Genomic DNA, 26,203 nt, shown 5'->3' on the forward strand with positions numbered 1-26,203 from the left:
ACAAATGAATTTTGGTAAAATTTTGATTGTAAAGTAGTATCTTTAATCGTTAAAAACCTCGTCTCATCTATTTTCTAGTTTCTATTAAAGTTATTGGAATCTGGTAATAATATTGCAAAGAAGAAGTTATCTAGGTAACCGTGCCACCAGGTGAACATGCCATCTAACGTTAAAGAAACTCGGCAATCATTAACAAAAGCAGCAAACTCACTGATCAAGTGTGCTGCCGCGGTTATTGCAAACTAACACGCCATAGTAATTCATCATTTTAATTAAATTAATAATAATAGTAATAATTAATAATAAAAAATCTGCACGAACGCCATCAAACATGGTAAAATTAGGAAAAAATTGAAGAATTTTCGCATATAGTGACCTAAATCGTCATTATAACCGGACTGTTATTATAAGCCATGTGTGGATATGAATAATGCAATTTTATAATACAGTTAGTTATAACACAAGATGATGATGCACTAAGGGCCATTGACTTTATAGATCACGTGGATAAAAAAGAATATATTGTTACGATGTTTGTCCTCAATGTACTCCTAAACCGCTGAACCGATTTCAAATTTTTTTGGCTCATTATATGCGTTTACATCCAACTTAGGTTATAGACTCTTACTAACTTAGGTCAGAGGCGATATTTAGTCTTTACTGTTTTGTGGCATTTTAAATATATTTTAATTTTGTGGTAATATTAAATATATTTATAATAGAATTACATGATTAGTATATTTAATTTCGTCCAAAACAACTATGAATTTAAGAAAACACAAGGAGGAGAAATATAAGTAAGGGTGTTCCTCAAAGACGATTCTTAGGCCCTTCTTTTTTGTGGTATTTTGATTGCATATAAAAATATCATATAATAGAACAAGGATAATATTTTTAATTTAAGTAATTGACAAATAATTAGTTATTTGAATAAAAAAAGAAAATTATCATTTTTACAATTTAACTTTCGCATCAATGCCCATTACAATTCTTTGCATTCTTTTACCGTGTACATCAATTATTTATAACAAATTAATTTAATACAATTAACAATTAGATACGGCAAGTAGTAATTGACATAATTACGATTATTAAAAACGACACATAAAAATAAATACATATATAAATAGAAAGAAATTTAATTTAATTGCAAATGCATTTACCTGCATTTTTCGATCGTTCGGTTCTGGGCAGTGTCTTTGACTTGCACTCACCTGGAAAAAAAATATTAAAATTAATAAAATTAATATTAAATATATTTGTAATAGAATTACATATTTAGTTTATTTAAATTCGTTCTAAACATGTAAGAGTTTAAGGAAACGCAAGGAGAAAGCGAAATATAAGTAAAGGTGTTTCTCAAGGACGATTCTTAGGCCCAACTATTTTGTGGTATTTTAAATATGTTTTATTTTCATGGTAATATTAAATACATTTAAAATAGAATTACTTGATTAGTATATTCAAACTCGTACAAAACATTTACGAATTTAAGAAAACACAAAGAGATAGAAAAATATAAGTAAAGGTGTTCCGCAAGGACGATTCTTAGGCTCAACTGTTTTGTGATATTTTAAATATATTTTATTTTTGTGGTAATATTAAATATATTTAAAATAACATTTATTATTTAGTATATTTAATCTCGTCCAAAAAACAGGAATTCAAAAAAACACAAAGAGATAGAAAAATATAAGTAAAGGTGTTCCTCAAAGACGATTCTTAGGCTCAACTGTTTTGTGATATTTTAAATATATTTTATTTTTATGGTAATATTAAATATATTTAAAATAGAATTACATGATAATTATATTTAATTTCGTCCGAAACATGTAGGAGTTTAAGAAAATAAAAGGACATAGAGAAATATAAGTAAAGGTGTTCCTCAAAGACGATTCTTAGGCTCAACTGTTTTGTGATATTTTAAATATATTTTATTTTTATGGTAATATTAAATATATTTAAAATAGAACTACTTGATTAGTATATTCAAACTCGACCAAAACATTTAGGAATTTAAGAAAACACAAATAGATAGAAAAATATAAGTAAAGGTGTTCCGCAAGGACGATTCTTAGGCCCAACTATATTGTGGTACTTTAAATATATTTTATTTTTGTGATAATATAAAATATATTTAAAATAGAATTACATGATAAGTATATTTAAATTCGTCCAAAACATTTAGGAATTCAAAAAAACACAAAGAGATAGAAAAATATAAGTAAAGGTGTTCCTCAAAGACGATTCTTAGGCTCAACTGTTTTGTGATATTTTAAATATATTTTATTTTTACGGTAATATTAAATGTATTTAAAATAGAATTACATCATTAGTGTATTCAAATTCGTCCAAAACATGTAGGAATTCAAAAAAACACAAAGACATAGAGAAATATAAGTAAAGGTGTTCCTCAAGAACGATTCTTAGGCCCAACTGATTTGTGGCATTTTAAATATATTTATTTTTGTGGTAATATTAAATATATTTAAAATAGAATTACATAACTAGTATATTTAAATTCGTCCGAAGCATCTAGGAATTTACGAAAACACAAACAGATAGAGAAATATAAGTAAAGGTGTTCCTCAAGGACGATTCTTAGGCTCGACTGTTTTGTGATATTTTAAATAAATTTTATTTTTATGGTAATATTAAATGCATTTAAAATAGAATTACATGATTAGTATATTCAATTTTATTCATAATATCTAGAAATTTAAGAAAACCCAAGGAGATGGGGAAATATAAGTAAAGGTGTTCCTCAAGGCGGTATCTTAGGACCTACTGTTTGTAATATTTGTGTTGAGTATAAGAAAAATTTTGATTGTAATCGTTCGGTTGCAATTACCTTTTGGTGAACTTATTTTTTTATAAACTTAATTATTTTTGACTCTTCGGTTGACAATTGTCCTTCTATAAGTTTTTCATTTATTTGTCTTGAATTAAATGAAAAATATCGATTAAAACATTGTTAAGTAAGTCGTGCCTAACCAGTTACCTCAAGAAGTTTTACTTCAATTGTAAAATTCTTTTATCACAATAAATTTCCCTCGGTTTCGACACGTCAAAGTGCCATTTGTGAGAAAGTGTGCGAAATTCAAGCACAAAAACTGTATCCGACATTCGCACGAGAATTAAAACAAATGACAATGTACTTCGAGTTTATTTAATGTAAATTTAAATTTATCATTCGTACAGATGTTACGAAATGTTGTAGAAAAATAAAATAAAAATTGTATAATAATAATTGTATATGTTAAATAGGTGTATTTTCGCGTGTAGATTACGATCTGGCCGTGAGAGATTTTTAATTGCATAAGGTAAAAGATTGTTGAAAAATATATTATAGCATTGTTTGTATAGAATATTTGTTAACGATGTGATAACAAATAAAAAATGTTTCGAGAGATTTGAATTTTAAAAAAAGTACACAGTTAAGATTAAATTATTAATTCTTAATTATTGGTACAAATCGATCTCTTTGATTAAAGTGATTTATTTCGTTTTCTGATGATACTTTATTTGTATCATAATCCGGCAACACTTGTCTCAAAATAGTACGTTTTAAATAGAGTTAAAATGAATAAAGTTTTTTATTTTTTTATATATTTTATAATTTTGCTCTTTTTCTATATTTTATGTAAAATCAGGATAAAATATGTATTCTAGTCATTTTTATAAATAAGGTGTTCCTCAGAGCCGATTGGTAAGTCCTATACTCTTAATTATTTATTTTAAACATATAGCCCATATAGTTCCACGAGGACTTAAAAATACAATTATTATACACATAATATGGATAAATTACAATATATAGTATAATACATATTGCATTTAATAACACAAAATTACATAATACAGAATGTAAGAATATTATTTAATTACATAAACTAAGATAAAATAATAAAAGATATTATCTCAAGTGTTGCCATATAAAGCAAAATAAATCTTATAAGGTGTTGCCAGAAAACGAAATAAATCTCACAAAATATTTAACAATATCGATTTATATAACATTATAATCAAGATAAAATACATATTCCAGTCATCTTTATAAATAAGATGTTCCTCAGAGTCGTTCATTAAGCTCTATACTCTTTATAATCTCAAGTGTTGCCATATAAAGTGAAATAAAACTTACAGATGTTGCCAGATAACGAAAAAAATCCCATAAATTATTTAAAAATATTGATTTAAATAAAATTATAACATTATAATCACATTAAAATAAGCACTCCACTCATTTTTATAAATAAGATGCTCCCTATACTCTTAATCATCTCAAGTGTTGCCATATAAGGTGAAATAAAACCTGTAAAGTGTTGCCATATAACGAAAAAAAATTCCGCAAATTATTTAACTATATTGATTTGTATAAAATTATAACATTATAATCACGATAAAATAAATATTCCAGACATTTTCATTAATAATATTAGTATTCCTCAGAGTCGTTCATTAAAATCTATACTCTTAGTCATCTGTAAGTGTTGCCATATACAGTAAACTAAAACTTATAAAGTGTTGCCAGATAAGAAAAAAAAATCCAACAAATTATTTAAAAATATCAATTCATATGAAAATATAATATATTGAATGTAATTATTTATCATTCAATCTTTATTAAAAGTACTTTTGTATTACAGTTATAGTGTAATATAAAAAATATTATATTTAAAATTTTAATTAAGAAGTAATACAAAAAACAAGAAAAAATTCACGACACAGAATTTACTCTTATAACTATTAGTACTATTAAATAAAACTATTCAAAAATATTTTTTCTTTAACTCTGGAACGAAACTAAAGTATTGTGACATAAGTATTGCCAGATAATGACGCTTATAGTGTTGGCCGATAGTGGTACAAATAAAGTGTTGCCAGATAATAAAATTAAAAGTTTCTTTTAATACTATCAGTTCTGTACAAATAAAGAAATGTGCTTGAAAATTGCGAGTGCGAAAGGTGACGTCACATGTCTGAGCGAACATTACCAACTCCACCGGCTCAAATGTCATATGTCATATGTTTTATTTTATTTAGATAATTTTGTAAGAAATTATATTAATAATATTTCGCCTGTGTACATAAAATCGAATCCACCTGTTAAAATCGGTTTATATATTATAAGGCCTAAGTTAGGCACGTAACATACGACATATGGCATTTAATCAATCGGGAGAGCACGCGATTGTCGTCGGCAATGTTCGCTCAGACACGTGACGTCACAGTTGAGCACTGTAGACAACGGAAAACATATGAGGACTAGCAGTCCATGTAGTGTAATAGCTACCCATACACTAGCGTTCTTTCATGCAGTTCTTTCCGTTGACGGTTTTTCCTGTCAGATTACCAAAGGGAAAAAAATCTGTTGATCACCCACTAACACAAACTGTTTCCTACCATCTTTCTTGTCGTATTTTCCTGTTAGACTTGTCATCTCACATTCATGAGGAAAATAATCCTGTTACAGCACACTAACGTAAAATATATTTTCTGCAATCTTTCTTCCTAAAAGTGGATCTGTACGGAAAGCATGTTGGTTAGTGTGTAAATTTATCATTTTTAGACACATCTATCCTGACGATCGATCACTTTACTTTTGACAAAAGGATTTTGCTAATTGTGAAACGATAAATTTACAGAGTGTATAGTGCTGAGTACTAGTGCGGTTATATAAAAAAATATTAAATAATTTTCTATTTTGCATTATTATTATTTATGGAAAGAAGACGAAGAATTATTGCTATCACATGTGCTGGGTTAGTAAGTGAAGGCTTCGTTTTTAAGCAACAAAGAAAAAAGAAAAGACGTGCCTGGTCCAAAACATGGTTACTGCAACGAGCGAAATACGGCGATATGAAGCTTTTGAAAGAACTAAAAAGAAATGAACCCGACGATTTCAAAAATTACCTAAGGATGAGTGCAGACGTGTTTGACAAGTTGTTGAAATTAGTTGGCCCATATATACAAAAACAAAATACTCAAATGAGAGATAGTATACCAGCAGAAGAGCGACTTATTGTAACGTTAAGATTCTTAGCTACTGGAAGAAGCTACGAATGTTTAAAATTCAGTAGTGGCATTTCTCCGCAATCATTAGGTCGCATAATTCCCGAAACATGTAGAGTCATCTATAAAGTTCTGCAAAAGGAATATATGAAAGTAAGTACAATACCTTGTGCAAAAAGTCCTCTCTTTATTTTAACAAATACAAATAAACTAAAAAACTCATCCTAATTATAACAAGAAAACGTAAAAAAATTATATAATTGTTATTCACGACCTGCTGAGGAAAAATAAGCTCGCAAACCTTCCATAGGGCTAACATTTTCAGCAGGAGTAGATTCCGCTGTGGAATAATTGTTTGATAGGGAAGGAGACGGAAAGGAATTAGACGCTAATGAGGAATGGGCCGAGGACCCTGGCGACACATGAGAAAAATTATTAGAAGGATAAAGTCCTACATTACTGTAGGTTACATCTACGAATTCATTCAATTGACCCATTATTGCCTTATTAAGTACTTTAGTTAGCAATGCTTCAGCATACATCTTTTGTTCTGGGTTTACGACTTTTTCCAATTTTGCACTTATGTATTGACCCAGGGCATCATTTTCTGTTGGTTTGGAGTTTAGTGCCTCAGTACACTTTGCAAGAAATAATTTCCGCTCCCTGTCTTCACAGATTTTTTTGTTTTGTGCAGGGCTATGACCGTCTGCATTCCTATATCTCTTGTTGTTGGTGTTAATATTAGTATTAACCACTGACTCTACATTATGTGCTATTCCCTAAAAAATATTTATATGTTACATACTTCGAAGATAAGTTTTTACTTTTTTAACACATATAACTTTATTTTTAGTTTCCTACTACTACAGCAGAATGGAAGAAGATTGCGGAAGATTTTGATACCCGTTGGCAATTTCCTAACTGTGGCGGAGCAATGGATGGCAAACATATTAGAATCGCATGTCCGCCAAACACAGGAGCACTTTACTATAATTATAAAAAATTTTATAGCATTGTGTTGATGGCATTAGTAAATGCAAATTACGAGTTTGTTTATGCTGATGTCGGAAAAAATGGAAGAAATTCAGATGGTGGTATTTTGGAATACACTAAGTTTTATGACAAACTTATCAACGATCAGTTAAATATACCACAAACAGTAGATAACATCGAGCATCTCAACTTCGTTTTTGTGGGAGATGAGGCGTTTGCCTTGCATTCACATATTTTGAAGCCATTTAGTCAAGTGGAATTGACCTATGAAAAACGAATTTTTAATTACCGATTATCCAGGGCTAGAAATGTTGTTGAGAATGTTTTTGGACTTGTTGCTTCTCGATTCAGAGTGCTTCATACCGCAATTGCCTTGAAACCGGAAAACACAACATTAGTTATAATGGCAATTTGTGCTCTGCATAATTTTTTGCGGCGCAACAGTGCATCATATTTCAGTCAGAAAAGTGTGGACTCGGAAGATAAAAGCTCTCATGAACTACGCAAAGATGGGGATTGGCGAACTGATACTGGTGACTTTTATGGACTGCAGAATTTAACTCGTAATATGACTTTGGAGGCAAAACGCAGCCGCGATAGATACCTCCATTACTTCAACGGTGATGGTAGTGTTCCTTGGCAACATGCAATGGTGGCAAAAGGGAAAGCATAATCAAGAAATATATTGGTTTATGAGTAGAAATTTATAATAAGATTTTTCAATTACCTATCTAATTTTGTAATAAAAATGAATGATAAAATGATTGTAATGAACATACTTCGTTGGTTTCATTGCCTTCGTTGGGCTCGTCTATTTCCTCCACAGGTTCTTGAAATGGGCTATTTGTTGACTCATTGATGTTGTCACAACTACTGGTTGGTAGTTCATGATCTACTAAAAACATCAATAACTTGAAATACCACAAATGTGATTTATAATGTTCGTCAACACCTCTGCCTGATCGCTTTGACTTTTCGACCTTTAAATAATATTAAACTATTTACTATTTTGCACCCTTTTGGGACAGCTATCTATGTATAACTACGAGTATTAACAAGTGTATACTTGCCTTTTTAAATTCTTTGCGGAAGGATCCTCTAATTGATTGAATTTTTTGTTTTACTGTTTTGTGGTCAGCATGTGAATCGTACTTTCTCCAAATCTTTAGCAATTCCAAGTAGCCTTTATTTTTTAAATTACGGTTTTGGTATAGTTCTTTATTCTGTATCTGCCACAAAGCTGGATGAGCTCTATAAGTCTCAATAAATTCTTTCAAAATCCCTTTTGGGACATTTCTTATGTCACCTTTTTCACTTTTCTCTTCACAATCATCATCGTTCAGTTCGGTTACTTGAGTCAATCTCAATTCTTCCTCCATATTAATATTAATATTATTTATTATTCACAAAAAAACAATAATATTATTATTGCACAAGAACAACCCGTGTCCAACCACGCAACAAGAAAGAACAACGCGACTACATAACCTGCGCGAAAACTACGTGCCCACTAACTATGTCTTGGGCAGGAACGTCGAGACATCCCCGAAAGAAATTAGTAATGCTGGAGCGTCATGTCACGCTTCACTAACACACAAATCTTTCCTTCGGGAATCCCCTTTCCGTCAGGAATAACGGTTTTCCTAGAGGAAAGAACGCTAGTGTATGGGTAGCTAATGTCTATGTATTCCGTCCACATGTCATGCTATTTATATAAAAAAAATATTAATTTTTATAAATTCTATTAAATTATTATTCCTCTTACCCTCCGGTTCGTCCTCGCCCTTAAGACAAGAAGGAAATCCTCTCGAGAGCCGTCTGTCTGACGTCATTGCTCTCAAATCGATGCTCGAAAGGGACAAAAGCCCGGGCATTTATTATTCATATATTTATCACAGACGAATAACACATCAAATTTAATAATAAATAAAGACATGTATGAAACTCGATTAAAATTATCATCACATCACATTATTTATATCTTATTAAATTTAGAACTTTTATTGTGTCGCCATCTGTGGACGCAAATTAAAGTTACGAACATGGTATTTGTTGGTGAGGGTATATTTTTCACTTGTTGCTTGGGTAATAGACACATTTATAATATATATATATATATATATATATATATATATTTATACTAGATGACCCGACAGACGTTGTCCTGTACCCACCCATATCTACAATTTTTTAATATAATATACTAATATTTACCGTTTACATAAAAATAATAATTATTGTTTATTAACTTCCTGTGCTGATTAGTTTTTGGCAAAGGTAGGGCCAGCGGTTTCGTAGATACAGAGCTAAATGGTAAAAAATGGCAGTTTTTGAGAGAACTAAGCATCCGATTTAAATGATTCAAAAAAGTTTCTGCTTGTTTCAACAAAATAATTGCTTTTGCAAAAAAAATTTTTGTTTCTAATTTTTTTTTTCGAAAAATATTTTTTGTAATTTTGGATTAAAAATTCAAAAAATCACCCAGGATAAGCACAGTCTAAGCGCCGCTCTGGTACAAATGTTTATCCAAGTGCGTTTAGACTGTTTATGCACTTTTCCAATTTTTTGAAAACTATTGAAAAATGTGAAAATGCCGCCAAGCCAAGCACAGTACAAGTGAAAATGTCGCACAGAATTATTTACAAATGCGTTTAGACTGTGACTATACGGGAGCACTTTTTCAATTTTGTGTAAATTAGGCAACTATTTTTTTTTTTTTTTGAAATTGAATTTAAAATGAAATGGCGATTGTCAATGTTCTGGAGATAAATTGATTTATTTATGATTTACATTTGATTTGCTCAGATATAACACACAAGATAGCAAAAATAATGAAAGTTACAGTATTTGTTGTAATAATATATTTGAAAACATTTAATATTTCTCGAATATTTCATTACGGTACGGGAAGTTCCAGCAATTTGCCTTAAGGCACGATGCCATACACCACTAGTTAAATTACTCTTCACGCCAAAATGCATATACATTTATAATAAGAGCGATGTTAAATGTAGAACTACTTTGAATAAAATGATGAATCTCAATTTCCACACTATATTGGAAAATAAAATCTTTTAAACGGTATAACATAACCATAACCATAATATAACACTTGTACTTCTTGTCGGATTATTTTAATTTAATTTTTTTATTATTTAAGAATATTGCATATTAAACTTCTCCTAATCGATATCGTTAGAGTCGAATTGTATGAATATCCTTTCTTTTCCATTTGTTGTTATAAAGTGAAATTTTTAGGAATTTTAAAAATATTGTAGAAAGATTAGTATAGGATGCAAAAAAATAATATATTGAAAAAAAAAAACACTATATTGAAAATTTAATATCCGAATCTTGTGTTGGCGCCCCCTAAGGCGTGCGCTCGTATTTTTCGCATGTATCGCATTAAAGGTAGGACCGGCCCTGATTAATACTTAATTTCATGTTTCAAGTGAATTAATTTGTCATATCCTGTTCATATGTGTATCATTCAATCTGCCATACATATACTCTGTATCTTATATTATTTTAATTTCTGGCATATCTCAGCTGCATTTTGGCAATAATAATGTAGACATTTCATTTTTCTTATTCATAATCATGAATTTATTATACATATTCTAATATTATCTAGGTTCATAAGTAAATTGAAATTTTTTGCAGATGATAGTTTTCATTTGTTTTCAATGCAAACAATGACATATCGTTTTTGCATTTTTTTCATTTATTTCTACAATATTGCACATACATCCCAGTACTTTATAATCACATACATCCTAAAAAATTTCCTTAACAAACTTCAGAAAGATTTATCAAAATCCAAATAATCATTTAGGAGAAGTATACATAGTGAGTGCTTGTAATTTAATATGAACTTTATATAATAGCAATAAAGCTCAAATTGATTCTACGTTTTAGTTAGAAAACGTTTGTATGAGAAAAAGAAAAGGGCTGATTTTAGAGTTTCCTCGACAATTATTCGATTTTTTCTCGCCGTAAGAACCATCCTTGGACTTGAACAAACATTTTAAAAAAATAATTGGCCAAATCGGTCCAGGCGTTGTTGAGTTATGCGCTTACCAACACATTTTGCGATCCATTTTTATATATAAGATTGTTGGTTGTAATTGATTTTTAAAAAAATTTCTAAGAAATTTGCCACAAGTGTTGTTAATGAAGATATTTGAACAAATACTATAAATAGGTGTAAAGTTCAACGGGTCTTAATAAATTTATTGATGGAAACAATTGAGGCCAATTTAATAAGCGACTTTGTGAAGAATTCCTCTTAATGTACAAATATATATATACATATATCTTATATATAAAATTCTTCTGTACGGGTGTACGATTTGATACTTCTCCTAAACGGTTATTCGGATTTTGATAAATCTTTTTGGAGTTTATCAAAGGAAATTTTTAGGATTCAATGAACGACAAAACTGTAGCAATATTGTAAAAATAAATGGCAAAAATTACAAAAAAACACTTATCATTGTTTGACATTGACTGTCATCTGCTAGAAATGTCAATTCACTTAAAATTTGAATTTAGCTGAAATTATGAGCCTAGATAATATTAGAATATAATATACAAGACAAATGTAATGTCTACATTATTATTGCCGAAAAGCAGGCGAGATGTGCCAGAAATTAAAATAATGTAAGATACAGTCAACAGTGTATGTATTTGGCAGATGAAATTATATAATTCATTATTATATAGTTAGTGGCGCCCCTATGGAACTGGAAAACAATTAAAATTGAAAACTATAGTAATATTGTAGAAATGAATGGAAAAAATCATAAAAAAACACTTATCTTTGTTTGACATTGAAAACATTTGAAGAAATGTCAATTCACTTGAAATTTGAATTTAGGTAAAATTATTAGCCTAGATAATATTAGAATATAATATACAAGACAAATGTAATGTCTACATTATTATTACCGAAGAGCAGCTGAGATGTGCCAGAAATTAAAATAATATAAGATACAATCAACAGTCTATGTCAGTGATTTCCAACCTGTGGGGCGCGCCCCCCTGGGGGGCACCATACCGTTCCAAGGGGGGCGCGAAGCTGTTTCAAAAATATTATTTTTAAATGCTGAGTAAGTGTCAAAAACAAATCAGCAAAATACTTAAAGTACTTCTAAGAGTGTTTGAGCTCAAAAAAGAAATTGCTATATTTCTTGCTGATAACAAAAGAGACGGAGCAATTTTGTTTTAGGACACAAAGTTCCTCGCAAAATTTGCGTATTTAGTTGATATTTTTCAAAGACTTAGCAGATATTTCAGGACGAAAATATATTGTTGAGTTTTGGTTACCAGTGAAGGACGAATATCCTACTTTGACAAATAATGCTTCAGAAATTTTATTCCCATTTGTGAGATCTTACTTATGTGAAACAGAAAATTCTTATAATAAATAGTTATGTTTGTATGTATATTTTTTGTAATACTGTGTATTATTTGGCATAATTTCAGTTATATTAAGTATATTTAAATTAAATTGTTAGAAAAATAAGAAGGGGGGGGGCGCAATATTTTTTTTATTCGAAAGGGGGGCGCAAGGGAGAAAAGGTTGGAAACCGCTGGTCTATGTGTTTGGCAGATGTAATTATATAATTCAGTTTAATAAATAATGCAACAAGTCCAAAATTGCATATACATTATTTTTTATAAACTTATGCATGTCGTATTTTGGTTTACTTTACTAAATTATTTAACAATACGAAAAAATATTTATACTTATTAAAAAAATGATTTAGAACTTTGTTTCATGTGTCAAAAATTCATTTGTTTATTAAATTATTATTGTTCCTAATTAAATTATTATTAATATATTTGTTAGCATTGACTCTATCTTTTACCCATCGAGGTCAAAATTTAATTATCTGTTCTATTTGTATACTTTTGTAAGATTTGAAACAATAAGATAGATAATGTTATCTTAAATTATTCACTAAATAATATATGCGTGTATGCAAATCTTAAATCGTGCAAAATTTGCTGAAATGCGATACGTTTCTGTTATCACATCGTCAGCTGTTTTAAACATTTTAAATATATATATATATATATATATATATATATATAATATATTATATATAAAATGGAGCTCTCGATAAAATGATCCGCTAAAATTCGAAAACGGCTAAACCGATTTGGCCACTCTTAGTCTTAAAAATTCGTGCCAATCAGTAGGCTGTGTGAGAGGTGAGATATTATTTCAAAATCGTGTAGAAACTTTACATTTTTAATTTAAATTTTTTTGTAGAAGTGTAATTTGAATAAAACAATGAATGGTGGCTAATACGTCAAATGTCAAACAAATATGAAGAAAGATGATGCTCAATTACGTTTAATTGGATGTTTTACGTGAATATTATGTAATTATGATTAAATTGTAGTAAGTAGTTTTGTTTGTAGTTTTATTTATATACAAAAACGTTATTAAACCGGCCGTAAGTGTTACTAGAAATACTCAAAATATCAACTTTTTTCAAATGTTAATATAAAAATGCATTTTTTGGCATATTTTTCTCAAACACGGTGCTCTGAAAGATCTCATTTATATAATTATATACTCATTGGTATTTATAAAACATATTCTAGGTTATATTATTTTTTATTTCATTTAAAATCGATACCAAATTCAGAACCTAAATTTCGTATCGATCAAAGGGACATTTTGTATGACTTGTATTACAAAAAATAACTTGAAATACATAGGACAACCATTGATTTTTAGTATAAAATATCATAGATAGGACAATCATTGGGCTGTAATTTGCGATTGAAGTTCTATAGGTAATTTCAAGAAACTTTGCCGAATTTCGAGATAGCAAAATTTGGGATAAATTTTTTATCCATATTTTTGAACATCAACATAGGTATATAGTATTAAAAAATCCCTAAATAAATCACAAACAATCCATTTCAAATCCGCGGAAAACCTGATATCAAGCAGTAGTAAAGTACATTGTCAATTGAAACAACAGATCAAAATTTACTCGCAATTGTTGTAATTAATATTATGTTGATAAGCAATAAATATATGTAAAAAAATGTAATATGCCAACCATTGGGTTGCCTTCTATTTGGAAAAACGTATGAAATAAATATAATCCCAGGCTAGTGTAAAATATAATATAGATAAGACAATCATTGGATTGCCTTTGGAGAACTTGATACCAAGCAGTAGTAAAGTACATTGTCACTTGAAACTGCAGATTAAAATTTACTAGTCATTACCATCGACGAGGGACAACCATTGGGTTGCCTACTATTTGGAAGAATGTAAAACATACATATGAATGCAAAATATAATATCGTTAACTTCGTTGATATCCATTTTATTATTTTTAATTATTATTTATTATTGATTATTGTTTTTATTATTAATACTATTATTTTAATTATTATTTATTAATTTATTTATTCTATTTCTTTTCTTTAATTCCTTTTATTCTATTTTTTTTGTTCTTCTTGGTATTGATTTTCAATGCCATAACTTTTAACTTATAGATTGTATTGTAATTCTGATTCTTAAAATTAGCAGAAAAAAAATCTATTTTAAAAATTTATTGTCTCTAATTACACTCTCTACAAAATTCAGAAATAACAATCATTGGATAGAAGTATCCTAGATTATTATAAAATTTTTAATTCAAAAAGATGTTCAAAGAATAAAATGATATTAACCAAAAAATAAACTTGCTTTCGTCATGTCATGATGACATTTAAAAACGATGATTTTCGGAAACATTTTGCAAAATTGCCTTTGGGTATAAAATTTAGCAAAAAAATACATATCATTGTAGAAAATTGTAAGAATTTGTGGATGAATCATTTTAAATTATATATATATATATATATATATATATATATATATATATATATAAATACATTTGGTTTCACATTTGACCTTGCTCGTAAAGAGTCGTATTACTCATTTTTAATTATATATATATATATATATATATATATATATATATATCGATAATTATCATCTTAAAAAGCTTATTCGTTTTTAGTTTTTCTGATAACGATAATTATTTAATGGCTTATCGTTTCTTTACTAATTATAATAACAGCTTTAATTGCTTATATTTATAGACTAAGTTTATTTATAAATATGTATATATATATATGTATATATATATATATATATATATATATATATAAACGTATATAATAACAGTGATACAAATGTTGCCAGTTTGGTATATATAGTGTTGCCTTACAACAGTATATATAAAGTGTTGCCAGATAATTATACGTAGTGTTGCCAGACAATGAAATAAATCCCACTAAGTTAATATGTAATAAAAAATATTTATTATTCAAAATCTTAATTTTGAAGTAAAACTTCTTTAGGCGAGACTAGCGCGTAAATCCGTACAAATGGAGATCTGTCGTTGTATGCGTACCGGCATCAACGTTGTATGCGAACCGATATCAACAAGGAAATCAGTATAGATAAATAAACATTTTAAAGTTACATCATAGTACAAATCTATGAATTTAATAAAAAATGTCTCAACCAGAAGAATATTTTACCCTGTTCCTCAAAAATAATAAAACAAATTAAACATTTGTGCCGTGTACTGAACGTAAGTTTATTGATTAGAAATTATTTCTATATTATTCATAGCTTCTATTTATCTTTTTAAGTTAATAAAATGAAAAATATTTTTTAGGCAAGACAGATATTACAGCTGTTCAAATAATGAGATTATATCACCAGCGAAAAAGTAAAAGAAATACAAGCAGTCAATGAATGCATGTTAATTTTAATTACGTGAAGTTCTTCAAACACAATTATTACATGATGAGTGAAGTTTCGAAAACAATATTTGTTTAGGCGTTGTTTAACACAATCCACTGTGTGAACGAATATTAAAGAATTTATTAATGAGCAATTACTTCATTTTTCTAATAAAGGTTCATTTCTAAATGCTAATTACAACGACAAACCGATCATGTCATATTTTAAGTATGACTTTAATTGCATTATTGTTTTTAAATATTATACATGTTTTTAATGCTTTTATAAATATATAATTTATAATTTATCATTATATAAATGTGTATAATGGTTCATTTGACACTAATAAATGTGTGCATCGCGAGTGTTACCATATTACTAATAAACTATATTCAAAATTGTTATATGATGTATTTATTTTTACTTAAATGCCATCTTGTACAGTAGCAAATAAGTTTTGCTTCAATCGCTTCAATTATTGGTTCCCTTCTACCTTTGCCTACATTTTTTTATCTTATATCAGTAACCTTTTCCTTTTCATTTCCATTAAAGAAACTTTCTTCGCCTCATTTACAACCTTATCGATCCAATTTCATCAATGGTCAGCGAATTAAAAACAAAACTTTCATGTCGGCAATAAAGTCGATTTAAAATGTTGATATTCCATGATGTTTGCATGAATGACCAAGGTTGCGACCAGACTAACTCTAGAGCATTATTATTATTTTTTATTTAGTTACAACAATTACGTAACATTACAATAAAACCATAATTACTGGCGGATGACATGCGATGGTTTCAAGTACGTTGTAAAGGACTCTGGTGTAAAATTTAAACTATATTGAAAAATTATCCAGGGCAGGTGGCGAAGACGTGCTTTTAGTTAGGTATATTGATTTCCATTTGAGATTTTATTCAAGCATAAATTTGATATCATACTGCTTGATATCGAGCTGGACGAGTTTGGGATTGATCGTGTGACTACTAGCCTGCTTCGTTGCCTTTTTTCTATGCTATGTAGAAGAAGAGTCAACTTTACTACGTCTAAAAATCCAAAATGAGTGGATTTTCTAGCATTCTAGCAATACATACGTATTGAGCCTGGCATACCCAGACAAAAGACCTAGCCTGTCTTGTTTTATTTTTCCTATGCTATGTAAAAAAGGAGACAACTCTACTACGTTTAAAAATCCAAAATGAGTGGATTATTTAGCATTAAATACATATTGAGCCTGACATACCCAGACAAAAGACCTAGTCTGTTTCATTTTATGTAAAAAAGGGACAACTCTACTACGTCTAAAATCCAAAATATGTGGATTTTCTGACCTGACATACCCAGACAAAAGACCTAGCCTGTTTCGTTTTATTTTTCGTATGCTATGTAAAAAAGAGACAACTCTACTACCTCAAAAATCCAAAATGAGTGGATTTTCTAGCATTCTAGCAATACATACGTATTGAGTCTGACATACCCAGACAAAAGACCTAGTCTGTTTCGTTTTATGTAAAAAAGAGACAACTCTACTACGTCTAAAAATCCAAAATAAGTGGATTTTCTAGCATTCTAGCATTACATACGTGTTGAGCCTGACATACCCAGACAAAAGACCTAGCCTGCTCTGTTTCATTTTTCTTGTGAAAAAAGAGACAACTCTAATACGTCTAAAGATCCAAAATGAGCGGATTTTCTAGCCTAACATACGTATTGAGCCCCACATACCCAGACAAAAGACCTAGCCTGTTTCGTTTTATTTTTCCTATGCTATGTAAAAAAGAGACAACTCTGCTACGTCTAAAAATCTCAAGAAAGTGGATTTTCTAGCATTACATACGTATTGAGCCTGACATACCCAGACAAAAGACCTAGCCTGTTTCGTTTTATTTTTCCCATGCTTTGTAAAAAAGAGACAACTCTAATACGTCTAAAAAACGAAAATAAGTGGATTTTCTGACCTGACATACCCAGACAAAAGACCTAGCCTGTTACGTTTGATTTTTCCTATGCTAAGCAAAAAAAGAAACAACTCAAATACGTCTAAAAATCCAAAATAAGTGATTTTTCAGCCTTATACATACGTATTGAGCCTGACATACCCAGACAAAAGACCTAGCCTGTTTCGTTTAGAAATTTAAAATAAGTGAATTTTCTTCGCAAAATTAATAATAAAGACTTAATCGCATTCTATCTGTGATTTCTACATAATTATTAGTATAAAAACTCATATCTCAAACGATATTGTAATCAGAAATTCGAATGAATCATATGTCGATATTGATAAAAACGTTCGCGGTTTGGCAAGTGTTTATATTATCGATAAGAATAATAAAAACATCGATATAAGTTTGCAATTAAAATATTAGAAATAAAATAATAATAATAATAATAATAATAATAATAATAATAATAATAAAGCAATTCTGCCGTAAAAGAGATCATAATATATAGTGGGCAGGTAGAAAAGATGTCTAACTATTTGCTGTGCGATCAGGCGTATTTTACACAAAAACAAGCAAGAAATAATGTTATGATAACAAAATCTTCAATTGAAAAATGTCTTAAATTGTTATCCTTATCATATTTTTTTATGAATTATTTAAAATGATATATTACTTTAATATATCTTTTAATCTTTCATCTTACCGTCTAAACCGTCCAACTTTGTACAACACAACACAAACATGACAGTTCATTTCACAAAATTCGAACATGCTTTTTGACAACACTCTAGAAGACGTCAACACATTTTGAAAAAATTCTAGGAAAATCGATATTGACGTTTGAAATTGGATAATTAATAAATAAATAAAATAATGAAAAAATCAATAAGTGTTTAAAATTTTACGAAATATTTTTACTCGAAATTCGATTTATTCATTTTTCAAAAATTCATTTTAAAATTATAAGAATTAAAAATGTAAAATGCAAAATATAAAATGTAAAATGTAGATGTAAAATTTAAAATGTAGATGTAAAACGTAAAATGTAGAATGTATAAAATGCAAAATGTAAAATATAGATAGTAGATAAAAAATGTAGAATGTAGAATTTAAAATGTGGAATGCAAGATAAAGAGTGCAAAAATAAAAAATGTAAAATGTTGAATACAGAATGTAGAAGTAAAATGTAGAACATAAAATGTAATATGTAGAATGTAAAATATAAAAAATGAAATGTAGAATTTAAAATGTAGAATGCAAAATAAGCAGAAAGCAAAATGCAGAATATAAAATTTTAAATGTAGAATAAAGAATGTAGAATATAAAAAATAAAATGTATATTTTAAAATGTAGAATGCAAAATAAAAGAGTACAAAATGTACAAAATGTACAATATAAAATGTAAAATGTAGAATAAGGAACGTAGAAGTAAAATGTAGAATATTAAATAAAGAATAGAAAATATAAAAAATGAAATGTAGAATTTAAAATGTAAAATGCAAAATAAGCAGAAAGCAAAATGCAGAATATAATATTTAAAATGTAGAATAAAGAATATAGAAGTCAAGTGTAGATAATAAAAGGTAGAATGTAAGGTTTAAAATGTAAAATTTAAGATGTAGAATATAAAACGTAAAATATAGAATATAAAATATAAAAAATAAAATGTAGATTTTAAAATGTCGAATGCAAAATGAAAAATATAAAATGTAGAATATAAAATGTAATATGTAGAATGTAGAATAAAAAAAATAAAATGTAGAATGCAAAATTAATTTAAAATCTAGAATAAATAATGTAGAAGAAAAATGTAGAATATACAAAGTAAAATGTAGAATTAAAAATGTAGAATGTAGAATATAAAAAATTAAATATAGAATGTAGAATATAAAAAATTAAATATAGAATGTAGAATATAAAAAATAAAACGCAGAATGTAGAATATAGAATTTAAAATGTAGAATGTAGGATATAGAATCTAAAATGTAAAATGTAAAATATAGAATTTAAAATGTAAAATATAAAATGTATATAATGCAAAATGTGTAATGTAGCATATAAAAAAGGTAAAATGTAGAATATAAAAAAGGTAAAATGTAGAATTTAGGATGTAAAATGTAGAATAAAGAATGTAAAAGTAACATGTAGAATATAAAATAGAGAATGTAAAATGTAAAATGTAGAATTTAAAATGTAAAATGTAGAATAAAGAACGTAAAAGGAAAATGTATTATATAAAATGTAGAATGTAGAATTTAAAATGTAGAATGCACAATAAAGAGTGCAAATGTAGAATATGAAAAGTAAAATGTATAATGAAGAATTTAAAATGTATAATGAATTATTTAAAATGTAGAATGTAGATATATAATGTAGTATGTAGATTTTAAAATGTAGAATGCAAAATGAAAAATGTAAAAGTAAAATGTAGAATATAGAATGTACATGTAAAATGTAGAATCTAAATGTGTGTGTATATTTAAATATAAATACGTAAAAATGTTATTTTTGGTATTTTATCGTCTGAAAATTGGTTTCTGTGACAAAATTTAATGAATGATAATTTATTTTTAAATTTATAAAATTATTCAAAGAATAAAATTAATTCTATATTTTTAAATAAATTATTAAAGTAGAATACTTAAAAAAAACAGTTTTGTTCGTGCAAGCTTTTAAAACCGCAACATTTTTAGAGCACAAAACATAACAAAATAAAAATAACATTTAACGAAATATTTTTATTAAAAATAACTTCGGTTGGAAAAAATTTAAACTTAGTAAAAATTAAATAAATTTATATAAAAAATTGAATTATTTAAATATTTCTAATAAATTCTTGAAATAGAATATAATTTGCGAAGACAAGTAACTAACTAAAAAGATTTGGTCAAACAAACAATAACACTACAACATTTTTAAGTAAAATAAAACATTTACTTGAACATTAATTCATAAAATTTTGTGTTAATAAAAAAACGCAGTTTATAAATTTATAAGGGTTTCACAGAATGAAAAAATATCCCAAAAACACAAATATATAAAAATTATCAATTAACTAAATTTTATTTATTTATTAATCCATCTTCCAACCATTAATTAATCCAATTTCAAACTCAACAAAATCGACCTAAACACTTCGCACAGCACTAACACACCTCGAACTTTCGATAAAAAAATTTTTAAACAATTCTCAAACTCGTGTTTTGTATTTGTTTCTATTTTTTCTAAAACAAAACAAAAGAATTCACTCAGAAAATAAAAATGTATGTCTACCATGCGCGATGTTACAATGCAAACTGCTCACAGAAAAATACGACATAGAAAATGGACACACTTATACATTTATAAATATATATATATATATATATATATATATATATATTGTTTTATCTACGTATTTATTATTGTTATCGTGTATGTAATAAAAGCATATGTTTCTCTAGTTTAAGAAAGCATTGATGGACATTTTGCCGGCCCTAAAAATAATTAAGTCGCCATCTAACGTAAAGTTTGTGTAATAAATTCCCAAAATTTTCAAAATTATAGCTTTGACCCGTCGTTTTGACCAAAAATGTTATTTTTTATGTAAAATGTTAAAATTATATTATATTTATGTGAGCTAAAATTTATAATTTGATTTTTCATTCATTATATTTTATTGATATATTTTTATATATATTAAATTAATTTGAAAATTTGCTTTATTTGACTTAAATACATACATTGATTTTTACATAAAGATACAAATTGTATACACCTATTCTGGGAATATCATTATACTATCATCATAATATAATATTGTTTCCATTTATATTTATTTCAATTAACTTATATAAGTATGAAAAAAGCTATTAAAAACATACTGCCATAATTGCCATATTTATATATATTTATGTATATTGAATTAGTATAAAATGAATTATCAAGACTATTTTATATTTTAGTTACAAAGATTTTATTTTATACAAAATTTTTGTATCCGCGTAAAAAAAGTATGTTACATACAATAAAAGAAAATTTTATCTAGTTTCTGCTAAGCTAAAAAAATCAAAAAGCACAAAATAAAATTTTCAAGTTATTTAAATAAGTATAAAAAAATGTCCTGGATTTGCCAATAAATAAATAGTGTGTTTGCAAGTTGTTAACAAGTTTTGTTGAAAATTTTAGTATTGAAGTGTATATAAAAGTTTATATGGTATTTTAGTAAATTTTATCTAGTTTTCTGCTAAACTAATGAAATTAGAGTGCCCAGAACAAAACTTTCATGTTTTGTGAAAAAATGTAAAAAAATGTCCCGATATACTGTACGGCCAAAGGCTGAGGTTGCAACTCAAAATTTAGAATTAAAGTATGTTCTGCTGTTTCACATTTTAGTTATGATCAAACTTGTGTTTCAACTAATATTATTTAAAGTTTTTAGTATTCCAGTAAATATAGTAATTGATATGAAAATTTAGTAAATTTTATCTAGTTTCTGGTAAAGTAATAAAATCAGAGTGCCCGAAACAAAATTTTCATGTTATGTGAAAAAATGAAACAAAATGTCCCGAAATCCTATATGACTAAAGGCTGAAAGTTGCAACACGTTTTATTCAAAATTTTTGTATTAAAGTATATAAAATAATTTATATGGTATTTTAATAAATTTTATCTAGTTTCTGCTAAGCTAAAGAAATCAAAGTGCTCAAAATTAAATTTTCAAGTTATATAAATAATTATAAAAAAAATGACCCCATTCATATATTCGGAGTATGAAAGAGTATTAATCGAAACTGTTTGAAATTTTAGTTATAATCAAACGCTTGTTGCAACTAGTTTTATTTAAAGTTTTTAGTATCCAAGTATATATAGTAATTGATATGGAAATGTAATCAATTTTATCTAGTTTCTGAAAAACTAATAAAATTAGAGTACTCAGAACGAAATTTTCAAGTTATAAAATGTAAAAAATGTGCCAAAACCATATGACCAAATGACTGAGCTTTGCATCTCGTTTTATTCAAAATTTCAGTATTAAAGTATATAAAATAATTTATATGGTATTTTAGTAAATTTTATCTAGTTTCTGCTAAGCTAATAAAATTAGAGTGCCCAGAACAAAATTTTCATGTTATGTGAAAAAATGTCCCAAAACCATATACGGACGAAGGCTAACCGTTGCAACTCGTTTTATTCAGAATTTTAGTATTAAAGTATACAAAGCAGTTTATATAACATTTTTGTAAATTTTATCTAGTTTCTACTAAACTAAAAAAATCAAGCGTGTAGAACAAAATTTTTAAGTTATATAAATAAATGTAAAAAATCCTGGAACCATATGTAATCAAAACGCTGAATTAATAAACATTGCGTTACAACTCGTTTTATTCAAAATTTTAATATTAAAGTTTATAAAACACTTTATATGGTATTTTTGTAAATTTCATCTAGTTTCTGCTAAGCTAATTAAATCAGAGTAACTTAAACGAAATTTTTGATTTATACAAACAATCGTAAAGAATTGTATGAGTTGGCAATGTCTGCTAAGATCAGATATATTATATTTCCACACGTTCAAGTAGTACGAAGTTCTAATCTTTTATGTATATATATATATATATATATATATATATATATATATATATGTATATATATATATATATATGTATATATAAATATATATATATATATTATATATGTATATATAAATATAATATATATATATATTCTCATATATGAATATTTATAAAGATTCGATAACGGACTCTGTGCCGATGATGATGGTTATATGTATGTTATAATATAAGCCGCTATGTTTTAATCTCGTGGAAATGCAGAAAAAAACTGATAAAACTGGAATGATCACATTCTATGGGTGATTGACTGTTTTCTACGTACATATTAGTTTTTTTTACTTAATTTCAGTTATTATTAACAAAATTCATACTACGCGTTTCGGTTATTTCTTCAGAAACTTAAAACTAAATAGACATTTTGCTATTCGAAGTCTTTACTTTTTAATTAGAAAATTTGTTACAGATGTTGATAAATGTCAAGTAACAACGAGGTGAGACTTATTTAATAATAATATAATAAAAAAAATATGTGTGTACAAAAATTTTAATTAAAACTAGTTGCAGTAGTCTATTATTAATTATATTAAATCGAGACATTTTTTTACAATTCTTCAAATAACTTAAAAATTTCTTCTCGCGCACTCTGATTTTATTAGCTTAGTAGAAACTAGATAAAATTTACTAAAATACCATATAAGCAGTTTTATACAGTTCAATACTAAAATTCTGAATAAAACGAGTTGCAACTCTCACCTTTATGGTTAACATAAATATGTTAACATAAATACGTTAATATATAGTTTAAGGCATGTTTTTTAATTTACTTGAAAATTTCATTCTGGGCACTCTAATTTTATTAGTTTATCAGAAACTAGATAAAATTTACTAAATTTCCATATCAGTTACTATATAAACTTGGATATTAAAAACTTTAAATAAAACTACTTAAAACGCAAGTTTTGGTTATAACTAAAATATAAAATAGTGTCGACTAATGCTTCTTTATACTCCGAATATATGGACGGGGATATTTTTTTACAATTCTTCATATAATTTGAAAATTTCGTTTCGGGCACTCTAATTTTATTATCTTAGTAGAAACTAGATAAAATTTACAAAAATACCATATAAACTGTTTTATATACTTTGATACTAAAATTTTGAATAAAACGGATTGCAACGCACGTCTATAAATATATTAGCCACATACTCTCTCGGGATATTTTTTTACATTTCCTAATATAACTTGAAAACTTTATTTTGGGCACTCTAATACTTTTAACTTAGTAGAAACTAGATAAAGTTTACTAAGATTTACCAAAAACCATTTAACTCACTCGGATATTAAAATTTTCTATTAAAACGCGAGTAAACTTCTATAGATATTATTAAAAGAAATATTTTTTAAATTAATTTCATTTCAATTGGACGCTTTGCCTATCATATATACATATATATATATATACTTATTTATTTATATATATATATATATTATTGTGGTTGCACAATATTCGACTGCAGCGATTTCTTTTAAATAAAAAAAAACAATAGATGACACGAATTCGTGTTCCCGTGAAGATAAGACTTACAAGCAGTTGTTCATAATTACATTAATAATCAAATTAAATTTATAATTAGTGACAATTATGAAATATTAAGCTCAGCTCTTATTGCTCGAACACAATGCAATTGCCGGAAAAATGGGACAAATTAAAAAAAAAATTACAATTTAAAAACAGGTCCAAGAGCTGATGTAGAAACCGTTAAATAAAAAATAAAAAATTTAAAATTCGTTAATTTTTTAATTGTTTTTCTGATAGATTACGAATATCTATTACCCCGTTTTGGCTTAACGTTGAGTTCCGGGACACCCTGTGTATTTATATATAGACAAGTGTCAATTAAATTCTTTACAAGTGGTTTAAAATGTAATAAAGTGCCATGTGCCCCATATGCCTTAAATAGAACAGAAGGTGATAAAAAATATCATTTGAAACCAAATAGTTCTTAATAAAAATAAATAGGTCTCTTTTTAGATAATCTTAATTTGTCATCTTACAGTAAGATAAGAGAGAAAGAACAAAAAAAAACAACCTATTTTAATAAAAATTTTAGATGTTAATTTTTAACTAATAAAAATAAAATGAAATAGGTTACCTTGAAGGTATTTTATAATTATTTCTAATTTTCAACTTTAATTTGTTACATATTTGTCTTCACTAATTTAGTCATTCATCTTCTGTTCGTGTTTGTGCTGAATGATGACACACAATTAGAGTCGAAACGTATAAAATAAATAAATTTTAATATTTCATTACATACGAGGTCTGTTCAAAAAGTACCCGGAATTTTCGTTTTTTCAAAAAAATATTTATTTATTCGTCTACATTAATGTGGTCCCCTTCAAAGTAGTCCCCCCAGATATAAGACACTTATGCCAGCGTTTTTCCCAATTTTCGAAGCACCCTTGATATTCACTTTTTGATATGTCCTTGAGCACTCTCAGCGATTCGGCCTTTATTTCTTCATCGAGGAAAACCGCGCCGTCCTTTCATGGGTCTCTTCAACTTTGGGAATAGGAAAAAGTCACACGGAGCCATATCTGGTGAATTTTTGCACTTTGCAACACTTTATTTCATTTTTTACGCAAAATTTAATACAAATTCTTTGACTTTTCAATTCTTCCATTGTAAAAATCGACGCCGAGCTCGAAAAACAACGTCGAACCTTAGCGACTACCACAGACAAAGTAAACAGTGAATATAGCTGAAAATTTCATCTACTTTAGGGGCATGTATACCAACACAATAAAAAAAAAAATTTTGACAATCAGACACTCCAGACCCGCGAAATTAATTATTAGTAATTCCGGGTACTTTTTGAACAGACCATGTATATATATATATATATATAATATAAAATATAT

The 26,203-nt window shown here is 27.3% G+C and overlaps 2 protein-coding genes across 5 annotated transcripts in view; both read right to left on the reverse strand.

The window, feature by feature from the left end:
• LOC113363921 (probable Ras GTPase-activating protein) overlaps nt 1-26,203 on the reverse strand; it is a 201,414-nt gene that overhangs the window by 149,711 nt on the left and 25,500 nt on the right. Inside the window, exons 1-3 of one of the 4 annotated variants that reach the window (XM_026606404.1) lie at nt 20,813-20,881; nt 18,426-18,540; nt 1,164-1,214 (exon numbers count right to left, since the gene is read on the reverse strand). The exons of 1 other annotated variant lie outside the window; for it this stretch is intronic. In XM_026606404.1, coding sequence (XP_026462189.1) covers nt 1,164-1,214; nt 18,426-18,465 — 91 coding nt within the window. In that variant the 5' untranslated portion in view covers nt 18,466-18,540; nt 20,813-20,881. Of the gene's footprint in view, nt 1-1,163; nt 1,215-8,773; nt 8,833-18,425; nt 18,541-20,812; nt 20,882-26,203 lie in introns of those variants that run through there. 2 more of the 4 variants (XM_026606406.1, XM_026606402.1) reach the window with 2 other exon arrangements.
• LOC113363923 lies at nt 6,222-8,494 on the reverse strand. The gene is made up of 2 exons (XM_026606407.1): nt 7,788-8,494; nt 6,222-6,794 (listed from the first exon to the last, which is right to left on the reverse strand). Exons 1-2 carry the CDS (start codon nt 7,911-7,913, stop codon nt 6,279-6,281), a joined length of 642 nt encoding a protein of 213 aa, XP_026462192.1. The 5' UTR covers nt 7,914-8,494; the 3' UTR covers nt 6,222-6,278.

The sequence above is a fragment of the Ctenocephalides felis genome, unplaced genomic scaffold (assembly GCF_003426905.1).
Source record: "Ctenocephalides felis isolate EL2017-DRISC unplaced genomic scaffold, ASM342690v1 CF-g0.4_SCAFFOLD_00845, whole genome shotgun sequence".
In the NCBI taxonomy this organism is placed as follows: domain Eukaryota; kingdom Metazoa; phylum Arthropoda; class Insecta; order Siphonaptera; family Pulicidae; genus Ctenocephalides; species Ctenocephalides felis.